Raw genomic sequence first — 21,897 nt, forward strand, 5'->3', positions numbered from 1 at the left:
ATTTAGGCAAAACACCCATACACACATAAATACAATTTTTAAAAAAGGACGGAGTGAGGGAGAGTGGGAAGGAAGGGGATTAAGAGAACAAAAAGAGAGAAAACATCAAAAACTAAGGGGGCACAGAAAGAAGCCATCACTCCAGGGCCTCTTTGCATTCCTCACTGGCTGAGTCAACTGATAAAAGTCTAAATTGCTGTGAAGGGTTGGCAAGCTAGCTCAGAGGGTAAAGGCACCCATTACCAAACATGAGAACCTGAGTTTGATCCTTGGAGAACACATACTGGAAAGAGACCAGACTCCTGAAAATGGTCCTCTGCCCTCTACAGGAGCACTATGGCGTGTCCTCCTCCCAGACAATCAAGTAAAATAAAGAATTGCTGTGACATTGTCTGTATACAAAGATTAACCATGCTTTAAGAGAGTTATCTGAAGAGCAATATATATATATATATATATATATATATATATATATCCATTTTTAATTTTTATTGCTTAGGGTTTATTTTTTTTTCTTTAGCTTTTTTTGAAATGGGATCTCACTCTGTAGCCCAGGTTGGTCTGGAATTCACTACAAAGCCCAGGTCTTGTCATGTAGCCCCTGGATAACTAGACTAGGTAGTGCAAGCATTATACAATCCTCCTGCCCCTGCCTCCTGATTGCTGAGGTTGAAGGCACACTACATTTGGTGGCTTCTTCCTCTTCTTTTTCTCTGGAGAGAGGGTCTTATTATGTACCCCAGCTGGCCTGGAACTCATAGGTTCACCTGCCTGTTTCCTGAGTGCTGGGATTAAAGATGCGCGGCTAGTGCCCACAGGGATTAGTTGCAAATGGAGTTAGCCACCACGCGGATTCTGGGAACCAGACCCAAATACTCTGCAAGCACAACAGCGCTCTTAACCCGGAGCTAGCTCAGCTACAGGCTATGTCTCAGACCTTGTCTCAGGAAAAAAGGAAGATCAGAACTACAGAGCCACACTAGGGAGAACTATTATCCTCTGCTTGATTTGGCTTGGAAAATACTCCTTATTCAAACTGTGCGGTGGTGGCGCACACCTGTAATTCCAGCACTCTGCAGGCAGTGGTAGGCGGATCTCTGTGAGTTTCAGATTACTGGTCAATGAAGTGATGTTCCACAACAGCCAGGGCTACACTGAGGAACCCTGTTTTGAAAAAAAACAAAATACAAAAAAAAAAAAACCTTAAAAAAAAATCTAAAATTGTCTGTGCACATATGATGCTGAACGTGTATGGAAGGGACATGAGTCAAATAACCCCAAGCTGACTCGAAAAACAGTATTCTAAGGTTTTCCTTTATTAAAAGGGGAAAACTCAAGGACAGGAACGGGGAAGGTGTGGAATGCGGGAAGAAGAGAGTGAGCAGGGCAGGACAGCAGCTTTTTGGATCCCAAAAGTCATGTCCCAACCTGGTCCAGCCTCTTAAAGGCCATTTGAAGGAGGTTCCCCATCACCTCCCCCTTCTGTCTAAACAACAGAGTTCAAAACCCAAAACAAAACTATATACACTAAGAACAGATATCAAGTATAAAATTAGAATTAAAACCAGCATAAACAATATTAAGCAAGGAGCATATGCTAACTGTTTTAATAATCATTCTATCCTAAGGAGTCTAAGTCTTGTATTAGAAATGGTTTGGCTAGCCGGGTGGTGGTGGCACATGCCTTTAATCCCAGCATTTGGGAGGCAGAGGCAGGCAAATCTTTGTGAGTTTGAGACCATCCTGGTCTACAAGAGCTAGTTCTAGGACAGGCTCCAAAGCAACACAGAGAAACCTTGTCTCGAAAAACAAAAAACAAACAAACAAAAAACAAAACAAAAAAGAGAAATGGCTTGGCTATATCGTAAGAGGAAGGTAACTATGACTATCTCATCTTCAACACCATCGAAGGTGAGAGAAGGGAGATAATATTACTTGAGTAGGTAGGAAGTGCAATTAAGCAACTTCCAAAATGTGCACTAGATGACAGAGACAGCTGGCTACCTGGGCAATCACCTAAAGTCATTTTGCAGTGTGGAAGCAACCAACTTTGGCTAAGGCCTAGAGTAACTGACAGACCATTTTCAGAGGCAGGAAAATTTTCAGAACCCTCTTACCCTGTCTTGGCAAGGTTTGGCAGTCTTTTTTGTTGTATCCTGCTTGCCCTGTTCAGACACTGTACACTTTGTCAGTGGTCAAGGCATGGGCAGCTCCTTGCCCAAAGGCCAGTTGTGCCAAGAAGAAAACAAACTCCAAGTGGAGTGTCTTTGGTGCTCAACATTCTCTCAGGAATAGATTGGTGCTGCCAGGAGCAATCATGTCTCACGTCAACAGAACCCTAAGTTATTTAAATGTCATATTCTACAGCTCTTTGAAGTAGTTGAAAATTACCTATCTATGCAGAATACAATCTCTATGTATCTGAAGAACCTAAGTAGTCTGACTATAAGTATGACAAACATGAATGACTTATTGATCTATAATACTTAATACCTGTATAATTGAAGACTAAGTCAGAATATTAAACAATCTTTAAACAACTGTGCAGTACAATGACCTCAAAATGTATTAAGTATCTTGATCAGAGGTAGAAATATATAATGCAATATGATAAATATTCATAAAATTATATCAATATACAAAATATCTTTGCATAGGTGTACAAATATTGTAAGCAGAAATAGGAGCACAAATATAATTTGAACTTGTATCAATATAAATATAAATCTATACGAATGTAAATTGTCCATAAATAATAGTTTACAAGTGTTCACTCTATTGCTCAGTATTATTAGTGTAAGTTCATACTAATCTACCTATTATCCCATCCAATTTTTCCTCTTTTTTTTTTTTTCCAAGGAGATCTCTGGGCTGACACAATTTCCACCCCAACTCCCAACCCTATACAAGTAACAATTAACTCCTAAATGATGTCCCTAGCCCTGAGGACAAACTTTGCTGGGAGAGGGGACATTATCTTCTAGAATTGCTCTGAACCACTGAGCTATCTCACAAGAGTTCCCCACCCCCACAGCATTTTGTTTTAACACCCTGAGAAATGTCTGAGTCAGCTGAAAACACAGGCTTTATGATTTGCATCCCACAAAAAAGGGCAAAATTTTCAGCTGTGTGCTATGAGAATGCTGTGTACTCATATGATTACGGGGTAGAGATGGCTAAGCAGTTAAGCTTACACACATGCACAAACACACACAGTAAGATACATCTTGGCAAAGGAAAAAAAAACTACTGGAATTTTCAAAAGTACAGACATACTTAGGAAAGTTATGGATCCTCATTCCCTTAAATAGGAAATATTTTCATGACTCAAATGCCCCCTCATAAAAGCTACAGATCTTAAGAATAAAGAAATTATCTTAGGACACAAAAACATACACACATTTACAGGCTTGTTCCCAGCTAACTCCAGTAGTAACTGAACAGCAACAAATGAATACGTAAGACACAAAAAGGGCGGAAGGCCTTGTACCTCTGAAACACCCATCTAACTCCAAATAAGCTAAGGAATCAATAATGAAGTGTCAGAGATTCGGCAGGGAGGTCTGAAGAGACCTGTTTTTATTTTTGTTTACATCTGTTCCTCTGTAAACCAATTCCTGAGCTAACACTGCAGTGTAAACGAGGAGCGAGATGTGGCTGAAGCTTTTCCTATGTGAAAACAAAACAAAATTCCAAAGCCCCAAAGCACGGGTCTCTCCTGGGTGAAGCTGCAGGTGGAAAGTACGGCTGCAGACTGGCTCTGCTGCTGGTGTTGGTCTTCGGATGATGGAGATTCTGCGACAGGAGCTTTTTACTCCCTCTTTATAACCAAGACACTTGTGGAGTTTCTCTTTGGTGTAAACAATCAGATGCTGAGGAATTTGTTTCTTGTGACAAAAGATCTCCCTCAGAGGTTACATTCAAGAAGTCTTTGCCTAGAAGGGGTTCTTGGAGGGTAACCCAGGTGTGCATGGTTGTGAGAGGTCCCTCATGTGGCACACCAGCACGGTTTCTCTCACTGTGCATTTTTTGATGCTGAGTGAGGGATGAGCTGCGGCTGAACGCCTTCCCACAGTCACTGCACTTATATGGCTTCTCCCCAGTGTGGATGATGGCGTGGCGAATGAGGTTTGTGCTCCAGTAGAAGGACTTCCCACACTCAGTACATTCAAAAGGCTTTTCCCCACTATGAATCCGCTTGTGCCTCGTAAGACCAGACATGAGGGCAAAGGCCTTCCCACACTCGGTACACTCATAGGGCCTCTCCCCAGTGTGGATGCTGAAGTGGCGAATGAGGTCTTTCCGATTGCTAAAGGCTTTCCCACATTCTTTGCACTCAAAGGGCTTCTCTCCAGTGTGGGCTCTTTTATGCAAGATGAAAGTAGAGCAGTGGGTGAAGGCTTTCTCACACTCGCTGCACATGAACGGCTTCTCCCCAGTGTGAATGCGCTGGTGCCTCTTGAGGAAGGACCTGTGGTTGAAGGCCTTGCCACACTCGAGGCACTCAAAGGGCTTCTCCCCGGTGTGGATCACATAGTGGTGGACCAGGGCTGCGCTCTCCAGGAAGACTTTCCCACACTCACTGCACTCATATGGCTTCTTCCCAGTGTGTGTCTGCTGGTGCCACGTGAGGTAGGATCTGTGTCTGAAGACCTGTCCACACTCAAAGCACTCGTACGGGTTCTCTCCACCATGAGTGACACAGTGCCTAAGGAAACCGCCCCTGTGTCGAAAGACTTGTCCACATTCTGTACACGCGAACGATTTCTCTCCAGTGTGTCTCCTGCCGTGCAAGACAAAATTAGAGCGGTGTGTGAAGGCCTTCCCACACTCGCTACACGTATACGGCTTCTCCCCACTGTGGATCCGTTGGTGCTGGGAAAGGTAGGACTTACGGTTGAAGGCCTTCCCACATTCCAGACACTCATAGGGCCTCTCCCCAGTGTGGATCATCTGGTGCTGAAGGAGATGGGTGCTCTTTATGAAGGTCTTCCCACATTCTGTACACTCATAGGGCTTTACTCCAGAGTGGATTTTCTCATGTGAAGCAAGAAGGTTTTTCTTACTAAATGCCTTCCCACAGTCTCTGCATTTGAAGGCCATTTCCTCTTCCTCCTGTATGGGCGTTGGACACAATTCCTCAGCTGTCCCTACATCATCTGGTATAGGACTCGTTTCCCCAGGAAGCTTCTCCTCCTGGGCCTCTGTCTCTTGTATGAAGGACCTTTCCTGAACTTCCAATGCATCATCGTGGCCTTTGGTTGGCACCCACTGCAAGCCTCCTGGGGTTCTTGGTGCTGACTGTCCCTGGAATGAGGTCGCCTCAGACAGCCGTGGTTTAGAAGCAGTAGGTCCTATGGCCTTGGTTTCTCCACTGTCACCTAAAACAAATTCAACACACAAGAGTGATTGTGAGAAATAACACAGAAAACCCAAAACCATGCTACTGAAAACACATGACCACACATGCCCAAGAAGATAAAAATAGTGCCTCTCTGGCTGCTGTATGATCTCCAAAGCCCAGGTCAGCAGTCTTTTTCCTGGTCCTTGGATTTCAATGCTGTGAAAGGGAGATCTCGAGGTAAGACTGGGTCAGAGCTAGAGGAGGCCTTTCACAGAGTCGTTCTCAAAATCACAGGCCGCATGTGGCTTGTCAGAGTGAGACTAACACCTTGGAGTAGAATTCCTCTAGGTGACACACCTAATACTGTCCCCAAGGAAGACACACAATATGTGATGAGAAAGAAAGCACCTGGGGGGAGCCTCAGCTTTTGTTCAACACCATAGGAATAACCTTCAAGTCCCAGAGGTGTCCAGAATTCCTTTTGAAATTCATTATGGATTCCTACCATTAAAACCAAAAAGTGGGGTTTTTTGGTTTTGGTTTTTTTTTCTTTTTTTTTTTTTTTGGTTATTGTTGTCATTTGTTTGTCCGTTTTGTTTTGTTGTTTTGTTTGGTCTTTTGTTTTTCTTTCCAATTAAGTACTTCATTTCTGGCCCACAAGCAATTTGCACAGAAGAGATGACTCAGGGAAAGACACAGCTATACAAGAAAAGAAATTAACTGGGCAGTGGTGGCACACACCTTTAATCCCAGCACTTATGAGGCAGAGGCAGGCAGATCTCTGTGAGTTCTACAGAGCGAGTTCCAGGACAGCCAGACAGAGAAACCCTGTCTCATGGGGGAGAAAAGTGGGGGGAGAAAAGTAGATTATATGATTAAAAGGTTTGGCTTGGACAGTCAGACATGGTGGTAGATGCCGTTAACCCTAGCACTTGGGAGGTACAAGCTGGTGAATTTCTGGGAGTTTGAGACCATTTTGTTCTACAGAGTGGGTTCCAGGACAGTCAAGGCTACATAATAGAGAAACCCTGTCTCAAATATAAATAAACAAAAAACCAAGAAGGTTTCATTTGGGCTAGAGATACACTTCAGAGAGTAAAATATTGCTGGTTGTTCTTCCATATGAGAATACAATCTTTGGTAGAGGAACGAGAAAACCACCTCCACAAAGTTGTTTTCCGGCCTTCACACATGTGCTACCCACTTCTAATAGTAAATTTACACACACACACACACACACACACACACGTGCACAGCAGATTATTCAGGAAGACATGGGCAAGGGATTGCCCTTTACTGTCAGAAGGCCTCTCATGAACAGAAGACTGGAAAGGGCAGTAGGTAAAATAGAGTTGTGGGTGGAATTTGGGAGAATAAGAAAGGACTCGTTTGCCCTCAGTGTGTGGGAGGAAGTAAGAGGAACATTAGAGGACTAATGTGAGATACAGGCCATGCAGACCCTCCTCCACACGGGCTACACAGGTGCATTACAACTTTCAAAGCATTCAGTGAACAATAAGCAATAAAGCTTTGGCTGCATCCCCTCTGGCTCAGACATTGATGCTAATATATCAACACATCAGGTGGTTATATTTTCTCCAACGGAACCCAGTGGTCAACGAGTGCTACCAATTTCCAGGGACAGACTGGGTGCAGGCTAGTAATAGGTGTTGATAAAGAAAGGTCTGCTCTTCTTGAACACATAGCGCAGTAACACATCCCAGCCCCATGGACTCCGAGTAGACCAAATGCCTACTTCTTTAGATAAGAACTGGGGGACTGGAGAGATGGCTCAGCGGTTATAAACACTGACTGCTCTTCCAGGGAAACTGGGTTCAATTCCCAGCACCCATATGGCAGCTCACAACTCTAACTCCAGGATCCAACACCCTTACACACACATACATACAGGCAAAGCACCATAAAATAGAAATAAATTTTAAGGGGCTGGAGAGATGGTTCAGTGGTTAAGAGCACTGACTGCTCTTCCAGAGGACCCAGGTTCAATTCCCAGCACCCACATCGCAGCTCACAAATGTCTGTAATTATAGTTACAGGTGATCAACACCCATGGCAAAACATCTATCACACTTAAAAAAAATAAATTAAGAACAGAACTGGTGTTCCTGGAAGAGGGTATAACATCTCTTCCTTTTGCAATCTGGGGGTCTGTCAGAAGATGGCAGGACAACCTTAAAGCCAACAGGTTGATGACACAACGGTCCCAGACACTGCATGCTGAGCCACTGAGTCTGGAGTTTGACGTGGAAGTTAATGCTAACTTAGTCACACTTACTGTGGTGGTTAAAAGGGCAGTGTCCCCCATAGGCTTTGAATATGTGGTCTCCAGTCGGTGGCACTGTTTAGGGAGGCTTAGGAGGTGGGACATTGCTGGAAGAAGCACATCTCTAGGGCAGGCTTTGAGGTTTCAAGTGCCTCATGCCATTCCCGTGTGTTCTCTGCTTCCTTTTCTAGGTGCCAACTCTGCTGCCTGCCAGCTTACTTCCCTGCCTGATGGACTCTTATCCCTCATGAAGCATAAGGCAAACAAACGCTTCCTTCTCTATGTTGCTTGGTCATGCTGTTTTATCAGAGCTCGTGACAAGGAAGCCAGGGGTAGTTCAAGCACGCGGAGGGGTCCCAAGAGAGCAGCTTATGAACCTGACTCCTTCCCAGGAGCAGGGACAAATGGGACAAGGCTAGGGAATCAGAAGGGCCAGATCACAGGGTTCCACTAATCTATCCTGAAGTGAACCACTATGAAGTATCCCAGCAGGCTGGAGAGGAGATGGCTCAGGAGTTAAGAACACTTGGTCTTTCAAAGGATCTGAGTTCAGTTCCCAGCACTCACACCAGGCACCTCATGGTGGCCTGTAACTTCAGCCGCAGGGGACCCGGTGCCCTCTTCCTGCCTCTGCCAGCCCCTATACACCTGTGGCATGTACTCACAGACACAGAAATAGAAAGAGTTGCCCAGGAGACCCCTGTCTGACCTCCAGGCCCTTCTTCCTGGACTCTTACCTGAACAGATGCTTTGGGAGAAGGACTTTGCCACTGTCCATGGTTCCTGCCCGTGCTCCAGTAGCTTCATTGTGGGAACAGGACACCCTTCAGGGAGAACAAAAAAGCACACGAAGATATTGACGAAACAAGATAAAGACCCTCCATCTCACAGGATTTGGCCCAGACCTTGGAATGAAGCTGCTCCCATCTACACACACAAAAAAAAGGTGAAGCATAACTCAGAAGCTATAAGTTCATCAGAAACTGATACTTGGCTGGCACAATCACTCAGTCAGTAAAGGCACGGCTGCCAAAACTGAGTACAGAATGGGAAAAGATCTTCACTAACCCCACATCAGACAGAGGTCTCATCTCCAAAATATACAAACAACTCAAGAAAATGGACATCAAAAGATCACATAATCCAATAAAAAAAAGTAGAGTACAGACCTAAACAGAGAACTCTCAATGAGGAATCTAAAATGGCTGAAAGACACTTAAGGAAATGTTCAACATCCTTAGTCATCAGAGAAATGCAAATCAAAACAACTCTGAGATTCCATCTTACACCTGTCAGAATGGCCAAGATCAAAAACCCTGATGACAACTTATGCTGGAGAGAGGTTGTGGGGAAAAGGGAACACTTCTGCATTGCTGGTGGGAATGCAAGCTGGTACAACCCCTTTGGATGTCAGTGTGGCGATTACTCAGAAAATTAGCAAACAACCTTCCTCAAGACCCAGTAACACCACTTTTTGGTATATATCCAAAGGATGCTCAATCGTGCCACAAGGACATGTGCTCAAATATGTTCATATCAGCTTTGTTTGTCATATCCAGAACCTGGAAACAACCTAAATGCCCCTCGATCGAAGAATGGATAAGGAACATGTGGTATATTTACATAATAGAGTACTACACAGCAGAAAAAAATAACGACAGCTTGAATTTTGCAGGAAAATGGATGGAACTAGAAAACATTGAGTGAGGTAACCCAGACACAGAAAGACAGTTAGCACATGTACTCACTCAATGGTGGTTTTTAAAGATAAAGCAAAGAAAACCAGCCTACAAACCACAATCCCAGAGAACTTAGACAACAATGCGGACACTAAGAGAGACTTACATAGATTCTACATGGGAAGTAGAAAGTAGAAAAAGACAAGATCTCCTGAGTAAATTGGGAGCATGGGGACCTTGGGGGAGGATTGAAGGGGAAGGGAAGAGACAGGGAGGGGAGCAGAGAAAAATGTAGAGCTCAATAAATATCAATTAACAAAAAAGAAAAAAGAAAAACCAAAAACAAACAAACAAAAAAACTGAGGCAGGACCTGAGTTTGATTCCTGGGACTCACATGGTGGAAGAGAACCAACTCCCACAACTTGTTCTCCGACCTTCACACACTATAGCATGCATGCATACATGTGTGCATACAAACATTTTAAAATGTAATGTATTTTTTATTTTTTTCATTTCTTTCTTTTTTGGGGGGGAGGGGGTGTTGACACAAGGTTTCTCTGTGTAACAGTCTGGGTATCCTGGGACTCATTTTGTAGACTAGGCTGGCTTTGAAGCCATAGTGTGATTTTGGGTCAGCCTGAGCTGCAGAGTGAGACAATCCTACTTTTAAAAAGGTGGGGCAGGGTAGGGTAGGGGCTTGCAAGATGGCTAAGTTGCTAGCCACCAAGCCTGACAACCAGTTTGATTCCTAGCACCCACATGGTTGAAAGAGAGCACTAGTTTCTGCAAATTGCCCTTTGATCCACACACAACATGTGTATACCACACACTACATGTATACAAAATAAATAAAATATTTTTTAAAGTAGAGTAGAAAGCCTTACCCAGAGACACCAGGAACCCAGAGATTTCCAGCATCACCTCTTGGTACAGAGTCTTCTTAGCAGGGTCCAGCTGCCCCCACTCCTCCTGGGAGAAAGCCACTGCTACATCTTCAAAGGTCAGAGACACCTTGCCAAGTCAAACAGGTATCAGTGTTAGCCTTGAGGTTCAATGAGAGGAACCAGACTCTGCCTCACTGAAACAGATTAAGAGCGATAAAGGCCCAAACCACACAGGTTACCTATGCTTCACGGTGGGTTTCAAGGTTAGGGAGATAATGCTTGGAGAACACAGAGGTGTAAGGAGAGAAGCGTTCTGTGTTAAGAGTGATCAGAGGCTGACAGCTCATATCTCTAACCCCAAAACTTCAAGGCTGAAGGCAGGAAGATTGCTACTATTTTGAAGCCAGCCCGGGCTACACAGCAAACTTAAGGCCAGCCTGTGCTACATGAGATTCTATCTCAAAAACAAGAACAAAAAAAGAAACAAAAGAACTGGGCTGGCAAGATGCTCAGTGGGTTAGGATACTTGCTGCTAAGTTTGCTCACTGAGTTTGACACCTGGAACTCATGGTAGGAAGAGAACTGACGCTCTAAAGCAGTCCTCTGACCTCCACACTCAGGCTGTTACACACAGGCACACACACACACACACCATAAATAAAGTAAAAAAAATAAAATAAATAAAAAATAAATAAATACAGGTGAAAAAATTACTGCCTCAGCCGGGCAGTGGTGGCGCATGTCTTTAATCCCAGTACTCAAGAGGCAGAGGCAGGAGGATCTCTGTGAGTTCGAGGCCAGCTTGGGCTACAAGAGCTAGTTCCAGGACAGGCTCCAAAGTTACAGAGAAACCCTGTCTAGAGAAATAAAAAAGATTACTGCCTCAAACAAAGTCGGAAGGACAGACAACAAAAACACGTAGACTATGAAATGCGGACAGCAAGGAGTCTAGGAAATGAGAAGAATGAAGACACGAAGGGGGCACAGTACAGGCACGAGCCTCTCCGTGATGCTCACAGCAACCGCTTTCGAGGACGGCTCACTGAATCCAACACGGCTTCACAACTCCTGTAGGCTGTCCTCTGATCTCCTTACACATGCACGCATACACACTAAAAACTGTACAAACAAAACATTTCTATCTGACAACAGGATTTTTTTTATTTTTTTATTTTTTTATTTTTTTTTGGTTTTTCGAGACAGGGTTTCTCTGTGGCTTTGGAGCCTGTCCTGGAACTAGCTCTGTAGACCAGGCTGGTCTCGAACTCACAGAGATCCGCCTGCCTCTGCCTCCCAAGTGCTGGGATTAAAGGCGTGTGCCACCATCGCCCGGCGACAACAGGAATTTTTAAAACTTTACTTATTTTTATGTGCACAGATGTTTTTACCTGCATTGATGCCTGCCTGTCTTTATGAGAATGCCAGATCCTCCCGAACTAGAGTTGCAAACAGCTGTGAGCTGCCATGTGGGTGCTGGGAATTAAACCCAGGTCCTCTAGAAGATCTGCCAGTGCTCTTAGCCACTGAGCCATCTCTCCAGCCCCGACAACAGGAATTTTTAAAAGAGAAAGTCTTCAGTGGTCACTATGAAAATGCTCTTAATTTCCCACAGCCTCTGTGGTCACCACCGTCAAATCGTCATCGTCAGATCGTCATTATCAGATCGTCACATCGCAGTGAGTCCCAGAAGCTAAAGGACCTTGGCCAGCTTCCCAGGGGCCACACATCGTAGACTGCAGGCAAGGATGGCACTCTGGCTTAAAGTTGTTGTAAGAGTAATTCTGACACTCCATTAATCGCAAGGAGAATCTGAAGTAACAAGCTTATTCAAAAGCAAGACGCAGAGCTGGAGAGCTGCAGAGATTGGTCCCAGCACCCCCCCCCCCCAGTGTCTCCAGCTCCAGGTTTCGCGGTCTATTCTGGCCTTCGAGGGCACAGTGCTCACGTGCACATACCTTTATGCTAACACACGCTGTCATTTAAGGAAGGTTTTTTAAAAATTCGGGAGTTTGTGGAGTGTTTCCACTGTTTTTTTTTTTTTCTGACAAATCCATTTAATCACCTCTGAAAAACACCCTCTGACATGGCTAGACAAAGCAAGGTTTATAGCTGGCTTCATAATGAATGTACTTGAGTTGGTTGTGGCAGTTCACACCCGTAATCCCAGCTTTAGGGGAGCTGATAAGGAATTTCAAATTTGAAGCCAGCCTGGGCTACACAGTAAGACCTTGTCAAAATACAAGAACAACAAGAAAGGTACTAGCAGCTACTTGAGACAACATCCCGATCAGCTTCCCACATGGTCTAGACCTTTCTTAGGCCTCCTAGATTCCTAGGGGAATTTCACAATGAGATGTCTACCTTTTTCCTTGCAGGATTCTGACAGCCCTGCCCCTGATGTTAGGACACTTCAAAAACAGGGAACATGATGGTCAAGGATAAATAACACCAGGTACATCTCCCTACCTAGAATACCCTAACCTTCAGTGACTTTCTTCAACCAGTATTGCTGCGCAAACGCCTGGTCAGTCTTGGTGGATCCTTACAGCACAGCAGGAATCATAAGTATGACTTGACACCGTAGAGGAAGCAACATATACTCTTGCAACGGCTTACCTACCAATGACAACGTAAAAAACACGGCTCTCACCTCAAACCCAAGAGTTTATTCTGAAGCTATCCATGGTCCTGGAACTCAGATTTAGGCTAACCCAAATGCCATGTTCCAAACGATTTTGTTTTTGTTTTGTTTGTTCTTTCTTTCTTTTTTTCTTTTTGTTTTGTTTTTTCAAGACAGGGGTTTCTCTGTGTAGCTTTGGAGCCTGTCCCGGAACTGGCTCTTGTAGACCAGGATGGCCTCGAACTCACAGAGATCCACCTGCCTCTGCCTCCCGAGTGCTGGGATTAAAGGCGTGTGCCACCACCATCCAGCAAAATGTCATTTTACTGATTTTTTTTTTGTTGTTGTTGTTGTTCCAAAAGTTTTAAGATACAGAACAAAGGACATAAATAACATAAATAACGATAACTTTTCAAATACATTCACTTCAGGCAGGTAGGTTAGAGCCCAGTGGAGAAACCTCTGCTACAGGTGGCTAAAGATAGCCCAAGATAATTAGTAAACGGGCTCTTGACCCGCAACATTCCAGTCCCTCCACAGTCACTGGCGTTCTAGCGCAGCTTCCTTCCGGAAATTCCAGTTCAAACCGAGCTTCTTTCGGAAGCATCTGTGGCCCCAAAAGAATGACAACGTTAGAGTTCCACCCAGGGGGGCCTCTCGGTTCCCTGATCTGTGATTTAAAGCTCACAGTCCACTAACCTGTGGGTGGTCCTTCCAGACCGCCATAGTTAGACTCTTTGGGGGGAATGGGGGAAATCGAGCGCTTTGCAGGCCCGGCTGAAGCTCCCAAAGGGCATCCGGCCTTAGCCGGGTGACCACGGAAACCGGCTGTACTCGGGACCTCGGGATCTTCGTGGAAATGACGAACCTGCCCGAACCGTTGCCCTTAGAGCGAGACTGAGAGGTTGCGGTCCTCAGGAGGACCAGACCACACAGGTTCGTGCGGGCTTCCGGGGAAGAGTTTTACGTTCCAGTCCTTTTTGAATCCCGCCACAGACTTGGAAACTGACCCTAGATTCTGGATGTTCAGATAACTCAAGCCCCTTGGGAACCGATGTGCTGAGGCAAATGGCGTCCGCGGCGAGTAACCGGGAGTGCACTCCGTTCTGGTCTATTATTGGGCCCGCCGCAGCATAGTCTTCTGGGTAATGTAGTTTTTAAAAATTTTTCCCACTTGTCCGACCTAACGGGGAGCGCATCTAGAGTAAAAGGCGCACCTAGTGTGAAAGGCGCTCAAAGGTCCCAGTTTCCCTCAAATGCAGGGACATCTAGAGGACGGAATTTGAGGGGGGAGGATCTAGGAACAGGGGTAAGACTGCTGTTGTTCATCCGGAGAAATTTGGGAGGAAAAAAGATTTGCCCATCTTAGGGTTCGTGCAACTTTGTGTGGGTCCTGTTGCTCAGCTGTTCTTTTTTGGTTTGTCTTTTTCAGATACTTCCCACCAAGATCGTTTTCTGAGCTGGCGACAGAAAATGAAGCTTAACATTCTTCGTGGGGAATTCATCTTATTTATTCCATCATCCATCCTTACTGCCCTAGATGTTTCGTGGCTCAAAACAGCCTCCAGAGAGGCTCGGGCTTCTGGGTCACTAGATCATTGGATTTGCTGTCTCCCAGTGAGTGAAGGCTGCAAGGATAGGAGGTTTGGGGGCCTCAGGGTCAGTTTGATACGTTTCTAAGATAGAATAATAACGGTGTCATATATGCAGTTCAGTGCTGGAAATGAACCTAAGCCTGAGCGTGTAAATTTGGGATTTGTGAGCCCGATGTGGTTGCTCACACTTAGAGTCCCAGCATTCAAGATAGTGATGCAGAAGAATTGCCATAAACTCCATGCCAGCATGGACTACATTGTGAGTTTCAGGCCAGCCTGGGCTACAGAGCTCTCTCTCCCAGCCAGGTATGGCCATACTTGCCTGTGATTTTGTTGGACTCTAGAGTCCAAACACCGAAGAGGAGTCGCTCCCAGAGACCACCTCTCATACCACAGCTGATGTAAAAGCATGAGGATTTTTATTAATTCTGTCATGACAGGGTCTTCCAGCATTAGAGGCCAGAAAGACCCCAAATAGCTGGTACAGACTACTTTTAAAGGAAAAAACCACAGAAGCAATGGGGGGGGGGTGTCTGGGGGTTGGTCTTTGACTATTATGATTGGCTTATTCAAAAGGGCTATTACCAATAATTGGCTGGAGAGCGGTTGCCAGATCAGATGAGGTAAGGGGTCACTTTGACCCGGTTTCCCAGGGACTGAGTCAAAACATACGTGTGGGTAATTGTTCAGGAACTGAGTCAACATCTTAAAGATTATCTTGCCCCAATTTCTGGACAACATTCACAAAGACTCAGGGAAATGGAAAGTTCTGCTTTTTTATTTTATTTTTTTATTCTTATTTATTTTTGGTTTTTCAAAACAGGGTTTCTCTGTAGCTTTGGAGCCTATCCTGGAACTAGCTCTCATAGACCAGGCTGGCCTTGAACTCACAGAGATCTGCCTGCCTCTGCCTCCCGAGTTGTGGGATTAAAGGCATATGCCACCACTGTCTGGCTAAATTCTATTGTGTGTGTCTGGGAATATGGGTAAATGTGTGGTGGGTGTGTGACACCGTTATTATTCTATCTTAGAAACGTATCAAACTGACCCTGAGGCCCCCAAACCTCCTATCCTTGCAGCCTTCACTCACTGGGAGACAGCAAATCCAATGATCTAGTGACCCAGAAGCCCGAGCCTCTCTGGAGGCTGTTTTGAGCCACGAAACATCTAGGGCAGTAAGGATGGATGATGGAATGTAGCAGTTAGAAGACAACCTGGAGGATTTGGTTCTCTCCTACTGTGTGGGTACTCAGGATCAAACTCAGAGCTTCAGCCTGGCCCTGCCTGAGTCTCTCTGCCTGCTGAACTATCCCACCAGGCCCTAAGTACATATATACAGGTCGTTCTACAGCCAAGGGTGCCAGTTTGGAAGGTTGTAGAACTCAATCATTCTGGCCTGGCTAATGAGGAGAAAAGTGCTTCCTACAGGAAGCAAGTTCAGAGCTCTAGTGTGGGGACTATGGCACATTCCAAAGACCTGCTGGTCTTGCGGGGCTTTTTCTTTCTCAGCTCCAAGCGAATCTTCCTCCCCAGGGTTGTCTTGGCTTCTTGGCTTCTTGGCTTGAAAAGAACAAGAAATGAATGAAATGAATGGTGCCAAGGTGAGATTCCCACCCCCCTGGGATCTTGACTCTATTGTCTGGCAAATAGCTTTTTACTACAGAGTTGTATCACTAGCCCCAACTTGAAATCGGGATGCTGAAGAGATGGCTCAGATGTTAAGAGCACTTGTTGCTCTTGCGGAGGACTTGGGTTCAGTTCTCAGTACCCGAACTGTGACTCACAAGTATCTATTACTCTGGTTTTAAGGAATTTGCTGTCCGATTCTGATTTCTGCAAGCACCAGGCAAGCACATGGTACACACACACACATATATGTAGCTAAGCATTCATACACAAAAAATAAATCTAAACAATAACTGAAACCTTGGAAATCAGGTGGGGTGGTGATGTACACTTGTAATTCCAGCGCCAGTGGGGAGATGCAGCAAAATCAGACAGCGAAGCCTACGTTTCACTCTGTAGTAAATTCAGTGCCACTCTGGGCTACATGAGACCCTGTCTCAAACAAAACAACAGCAAAAATAGGAGCCAGAAAGGTGACTCAGTCGGGAGATGGTTCAGTGGATAAAGTTCTTGCTGCCCAGCTTATTGGCCTGAGTTCCATCCCTGGAAGCCACACGGTGTGACAAGAGAACCAAATCCTACAGGTTGTTGTCTGAACTCCACACACACATACACACACACACACACACACACACACACACACAATAAATGAACAAAATGTAATAATAGCTTCCACAAATCTGAAATCCCTCAGAAAGACCATGTCAGTTGTGCTCCCGTTGTTCACGGTCTATGCTATTGAGTGTCCCACGTTTGCTTCCTTGCCTTTATTGAAAGACATCAGAGACTCTGATTTCTCTCTTTCTCTTGTGGGGGTGGGGAGGAATCGAACCCAGGGCTGGCACAAGCGAGGCAGGCCCCCTGCTACTGAGCTACAGATCTCCATGTCCTTCTGTAGTTTTCAATTTGAGACAAAGCCTTGCTGAATGACACAGTCTGGCCCTGAATTTACTCTGTAGCTCAGCCAGGCCTTGAACTCTTAATCTTCCCCGCTCATACTCCTGAGTAGCCGAGGTTACAGGCCTGTACCTGGGCCAATTTCCCTTTCCTTGTTAAAGTGAAAACATTTCACTGGGTGGCGGTGGCGCACGCCTTTGATCCCAGCTCTCAGGCAGGCAGAGATAGGCCAGCCTGGTCTACAAAGTGAGTTTCAGGACAACCAAGGATACACAGAGAAACCCTGTCTCAAAAAATAAAGTAAAACAGAACAGAGACAGACAGACAGACAAGAAAAGAAAAGAAAAGAAAAGAAAAGAAAAGAAAAGAAAAGAAAACATTCCTAGTAAAGCTGAATATCTTTAAATTAAAAAATTATTCTTTACTTGTGAGGCCTGAAACTCACTGTGTAGACCAGGCTGGCCTCAAACTCAGGGATCTGCCTGCCTCTGCCTCTGCCTTGATTTGCTAGGATTAAAGGTGTGAACCACCATGTCCAGCTAAGGTGAACATCTTTTGACCACTGCCATCACCTGCCTTGTCTAAAGTTCATCTTCAGATGTATCACTGAAATATAAAATTACTGGATTCTTTTAACATGTTTCAGTAAGATGGTTGCATGAATGAGCATTAGGGTTTTGATTTGATTGCAAAATATTTAAAGGTTCAGTTTGTTTTCTCCCAGAGTATAGTAAGTACTCAGTGACTCTGCTCACAAGACAGTGGAACACAGTTTTATATTCCTAGTCCTCAGAAGCCACTGGAAGCTTTTCGTTACCTGTTTTGTTTCGCTGGTTTATTTTTGTTGTTGTTGTTTTGGTTTGGTTTGGTTTTTGAGACAGGGTCTTGCTGTGTAGTCCTGGCTGACCTGAAACTCACAATGTAGTCTGGCCTCGAACTCACAGAGATCCAGCTGCTTCTGCCTCCTGAGTGCTGGGATCAAAGGTGCGCAACACAGGCCCAGCCTTGTTACTATGTTGAGACAGGGTCTCACACTGGACTGAAACTTAATGTCTAGCTCTTTTTGGCTTCTGACTCACAGCCATCCTCCCTCCTCAGCCTTCGGAACACTGAGTTTCTTTTTTTATATATTTGTTTATTTATTAAAGATTTCTGCCTCCTCCCCGCCACCGCCTCCCATTTCCCTCCCCCTCCCCTGATCAAGTCCCCCTCCTTCGTCAGCCCAAAGAGCAATCAGGGTTCCCTGCCCTGTGGGAAGTCCAAGGACCCCCCCACCTCCATCCAGGTCTAGTAAGGTGAGCATCCAAATTGCCTAGGCTTCCACAAAGCCAGTACGTGCAGTAGGATCAAAAACCCATTGCCATTGTACTTGAGTTCTCAGTAGTCCTCATTGTCCACTATGTTCAGCGAGTCCGGTTTTATCCCATGCTTTTTCCGACCCGGGCCAGCTGGCCTTGGTGAGTTCCTGATAGAACATCCCCAGGAACACTGAGTTTCTAGGCAGGCATTAGCCACCACACCTGCCTGCAGTGACATGTTACTACAGATGAGGGATTTTCTGTTACAGGGGACAGTTACCTTTGAGGACATCACTGTGGACTTCACCCCTGAGGAGTGGCAGGGGCTGAACCCTGAGCAGAGAAGCTTGTATAAGGATATGATATTGGAGAACTACAACAACCTGGTCTCTGTGGACAAGGAGAGCATTGTGGCTGAGGTTGGGGGCTGGGAGTGCCGGCCTGAAGTCTGAACTATACAAGCACCTGCTCGAGGTTGAGCATATTTGCTTCTGGGCCGCTTTTCACTTTTGGGATATCCTATGTGAGCCAGGATTAGGATGAACCAGGAGAGGAGTGTGGTGCCAAGTTTTATGCTTGCTTTATTGTTTTCCCCCTGTTTTCTTGCCTGTGTGGGTGTGGGTGTGTCCATCCATCCGTCTGTCCATCCATTTGGTGTTTATATCTATGTGTGATGTGGGCATAATCTTGGCACGGCATGTCAGCTGGAAGTCAGAGGACAACCTTGGAGGTTGAGCCTCATTTTGCCCCTCGACCGACCTTATTTGAGACAGGGTTTCTAATTCACTCCTGAATACACCCGACTAGCTGGTCCATGGACCTTCAGGAAGTCTCCCGTCTCTGTTTTGCTGGCATCAGATCCGCACTCAGGTGCTAACACTCACACAGCCAGTCCTTCACCCCCTGAGCTATTGCCACACCCATTTGGTTATTGCTTTTGTTTAAAGATCATTTTCTAAATTTAATGTGTATATGCGTAAGCATGTGCCATGTGTATACAAGTGACCGGGAGCCATAAGAGGCCATCAGATCCCCTGGATTTGGGGTTGTAGGTGATTTTTAGCCACTGGAAGTGGGTGCTTGGAGCCTGACTGGGGTTCTCTGGAAGAGTAGCAAGTGTTCTTAACTGCTGAGCCACCTTTCCAGTCCAGTTTTTTTTTTTATTTTTAATAATGAGTATCTGTGTGTGAAGATATTCAGGAGAGTTCTGAAGAAGGCATCTCTCCAACCCCTGTCACAATCTCTTGACTAGTACAACTAGCAGTTGGTCCCTGGGAGCCCGTCGACAAGTTGGCGCAGAGCTCATCAGCCACTTCCTCACTACGGCTAGACTAAGTCCAATTCTCTGAGACCAGAATAGCCCCACTGGTGACGTCTAACAGCGTCACCTCAAACCACAAGAGTGCAAATCTTAAGGAACATTTCTCCTTAATCCATTTCAGAAAATGACCAGAATATTGAAAGGCTGGTTGGGATGTCTGTAAATGTGGAGAAGGCCCTCAAGAGAGGAGTTGTATCAACACTCAAGAAAACATTCACTAAGCAAAAAGGTACTGCACCTGAAAAGATGTTTCTCGCAAGCAATAACAATATTCCTTCAAGAATCAGGCTCCCAGAATCCCATCTACTTGGAAGCCATTTGAGATGTCGTTTTGATAGGAAGCCTTGCATATAAAAAGCAATTCTCAGGAATCTAGAAAATCAGGTGACCCTAATTTATGCAAATCTATGGAAAAGCAGTTTGAGTGTAATGCCTGTGGCAAGTTACTCAATTCAAAGCCACGCCTTCAGAGGCATCTGAGGATCCACAGCAGGGAGAAATCCTTTAAATGTAATAAATAAGAACATTCAAAATGCTGTGGAACCTAAATAAACATCAGAAAACTCATCCAGAGAGAAAAGTCTGTAAGTGTGGTGAGTGTGGAAAAGCCTACAGGCAGAAGACCAACCTCGTTCAACATCAGAGAAACCCTATAGAGGCCAAGCTTGTGGGAAAGCCTTCTCCTGGGTGTCATCTTACAGCCATCACCAGAAAATCCACAAGGACAAGAAAGCCTATGAGTGCGATGCGCGTGGCAAGTCCTTCCAACAGAACTCAGCCTTTAGTCAAGAGAACACTCACAGGAGCAGAAGCCTTACAGATGTATGGACTGTGCAGAATCTTTCATTTCCAAGTCTGCTCTTGTGAACACCAGAGAACACACACAGGAGAGAAACACTACAAATGTGGGCTGTATGAAAAGGCTTTTGCCCAGGAAGCAAATGCCATCGATCATGAGAAGGTCCATGCTGGGGTGAGGACTTATGGATGTCCTCTCTGTGACAGGGCTTTTGTCCAGAAGGAAAAGCTTACTCAACATAAAATCCACACTGGAGAAAAATTTTATGAATATAAGTTATATTAGAAAGCCTTCTCTCTGAAGTCAAATGTTCGAGTTCATTAGAAAATTCACAGTGGAGAAAGAGCCCATGCATATAACGAAAGTGGGAAACCCTTCAGCCACAAAGAACACCTTGATTTTCATAAAAAGCTCCACACTGGGCAAAAACCTTATAAATGCTCTGAGTGTGGAAAAGCCTTTGCTGACAAGTCATATCTTGACGGACATCAGAAAAGAATTCACACTAGATAGAGACTTTGAGCACTTCAAAATTATGGGAAACTTCATTTATAGGATGCCATGGAACAGTCACCCCAAAAACTGACTGCAAAATAACCTATAATTTTCAGTCTATCACAGAGAACATGGAGGACTTAAACTCATTATGACTATCCTTTGTGGATAGGTTAAGCTAATTCATTCACAGATACTTGTTTAGTCTTTTTAAAATGTATGGGTATGTGTGTATATATGTCATGATCATATAGATGCCTGGGGGAGCCAAATGCTGACTTCAGGTCCCATGGAGTTACAGGTGGTTGTGACTGCCTCATTTGGGTGCTGAGACCCACTTCATTCCTCTGGAAGAGCAGACAATGCTCTTGCACCATCTCTGCAGCCCCCATTTTACTATTTTTGAGAGGAAATCTTGTCATATTGCCCAGACTTGGTTGCAACTTCTGGGTTCAAGTAGCTGGGGCTTCAGGTACATGATATGTCTGCCGTTCAGCAAATATTTATTAAGTGTCTTTTAACTAATATGACTAAAGAGATACCAATAAACCATACATTTTATGGAGTTTTTCTTACATTTTCTTGGAGTTTTAGTGTAGTGAATAATAACCAGTGGTAGCCATTTCTTTGACAGTTCACATCAGAAAATGTAATGTTATGAATCTGTGCCAGGTTAATAATATATTTTGTTTGGAACTTTTTGTTGCTGTTATTGTTAAATAAAAAAAACTTGGAATTCCAAATGACACGCAAGTAAGTGTGTGTGTGTGTGTGTGTGTAACTCAGGGAAGGTAACTCACAGCCTTGCATGTGGGATTCACATACTCTAACTCCAAGCTACATCCTCAACACATTAGAAATCTGAAAAGTTGTGAAAGGAATCTAGAAGTGATGACAGGAGCCTGTAACCTCAGAACTCGAGAGCAGGAGACGAGGGACCCAGGGTTCAAGGCCAGCCTGCAGGTGCTGAGATAGTTCAGTCGGTAAACGCTCTTGCTTCTGATGCCAGCAACTTGAGTTTGATCTCCTTCTACCTTCACATGGTAGAAGGACA

At 44.9% G+C, this 21,897-nt stretch overlaps 1 protein-coding gene across 3 annotated transcripts; it reads right to left on the reverse strand.

The window, feature by feature from the left end:
- Positions 1-1,376: 1,376 nt before the first annotated feature.
- LOC130869565 (zinc finger protein 264-like) lies at positions 1,377-13,917 on the reverse strand. 3 transcript variants are annotated; one of them, XM_057761831.1, is made up of 4 exons: positions 13,512-13,917; positions 10,193-10,319; positions 8,366-8,452; positions 1,377-5,381 (listed from the first exon to the last, which is right to left on the reverse strand). In XM_057761831.1, exons 1-4 carry the CDS (start codon positions 13,536-13,538, stop codon positions 3,823-3,825), a joined length of 1,800 nt encoding a protein of 599 aa, XP_057617814.1. In that variant the 5' UTR covers positions 13,539-13,917; the 3' UTR covers positions 1,377-3,822. The 3 variants fall into 3 exon arrangements, with proteins under 3 accessions (XP_057617814.1, XP_057617816.1, XP_057617815.1); XM_057761833.1 differs by lacking the exon at positions 8,366-8,452 and adding an exon at positions 12,843-13,419 and having other exon boundaries at positions 13,512-13,552; XM_057761832.1 differs by lacking the exon at positions 8,366-8,452.
- Positions 13,918-21,897: the final 7,980 nt, after the last annotated feature.

This window comes from Chionomys nivalis, chromosome 2, assembly GCF_950005125.1.
Source record: "Chionomys nivalis chromosome 2, mChiNiv1.1, whole genome shotgun sequence".
Classification (NCBI taxonomy): domain Eukaryota; kingdom Metazoa; phylum Chordata; class Mammalia; order Rodentia; family Cricetidae; genus Chionomys; species Chionomys nivalis.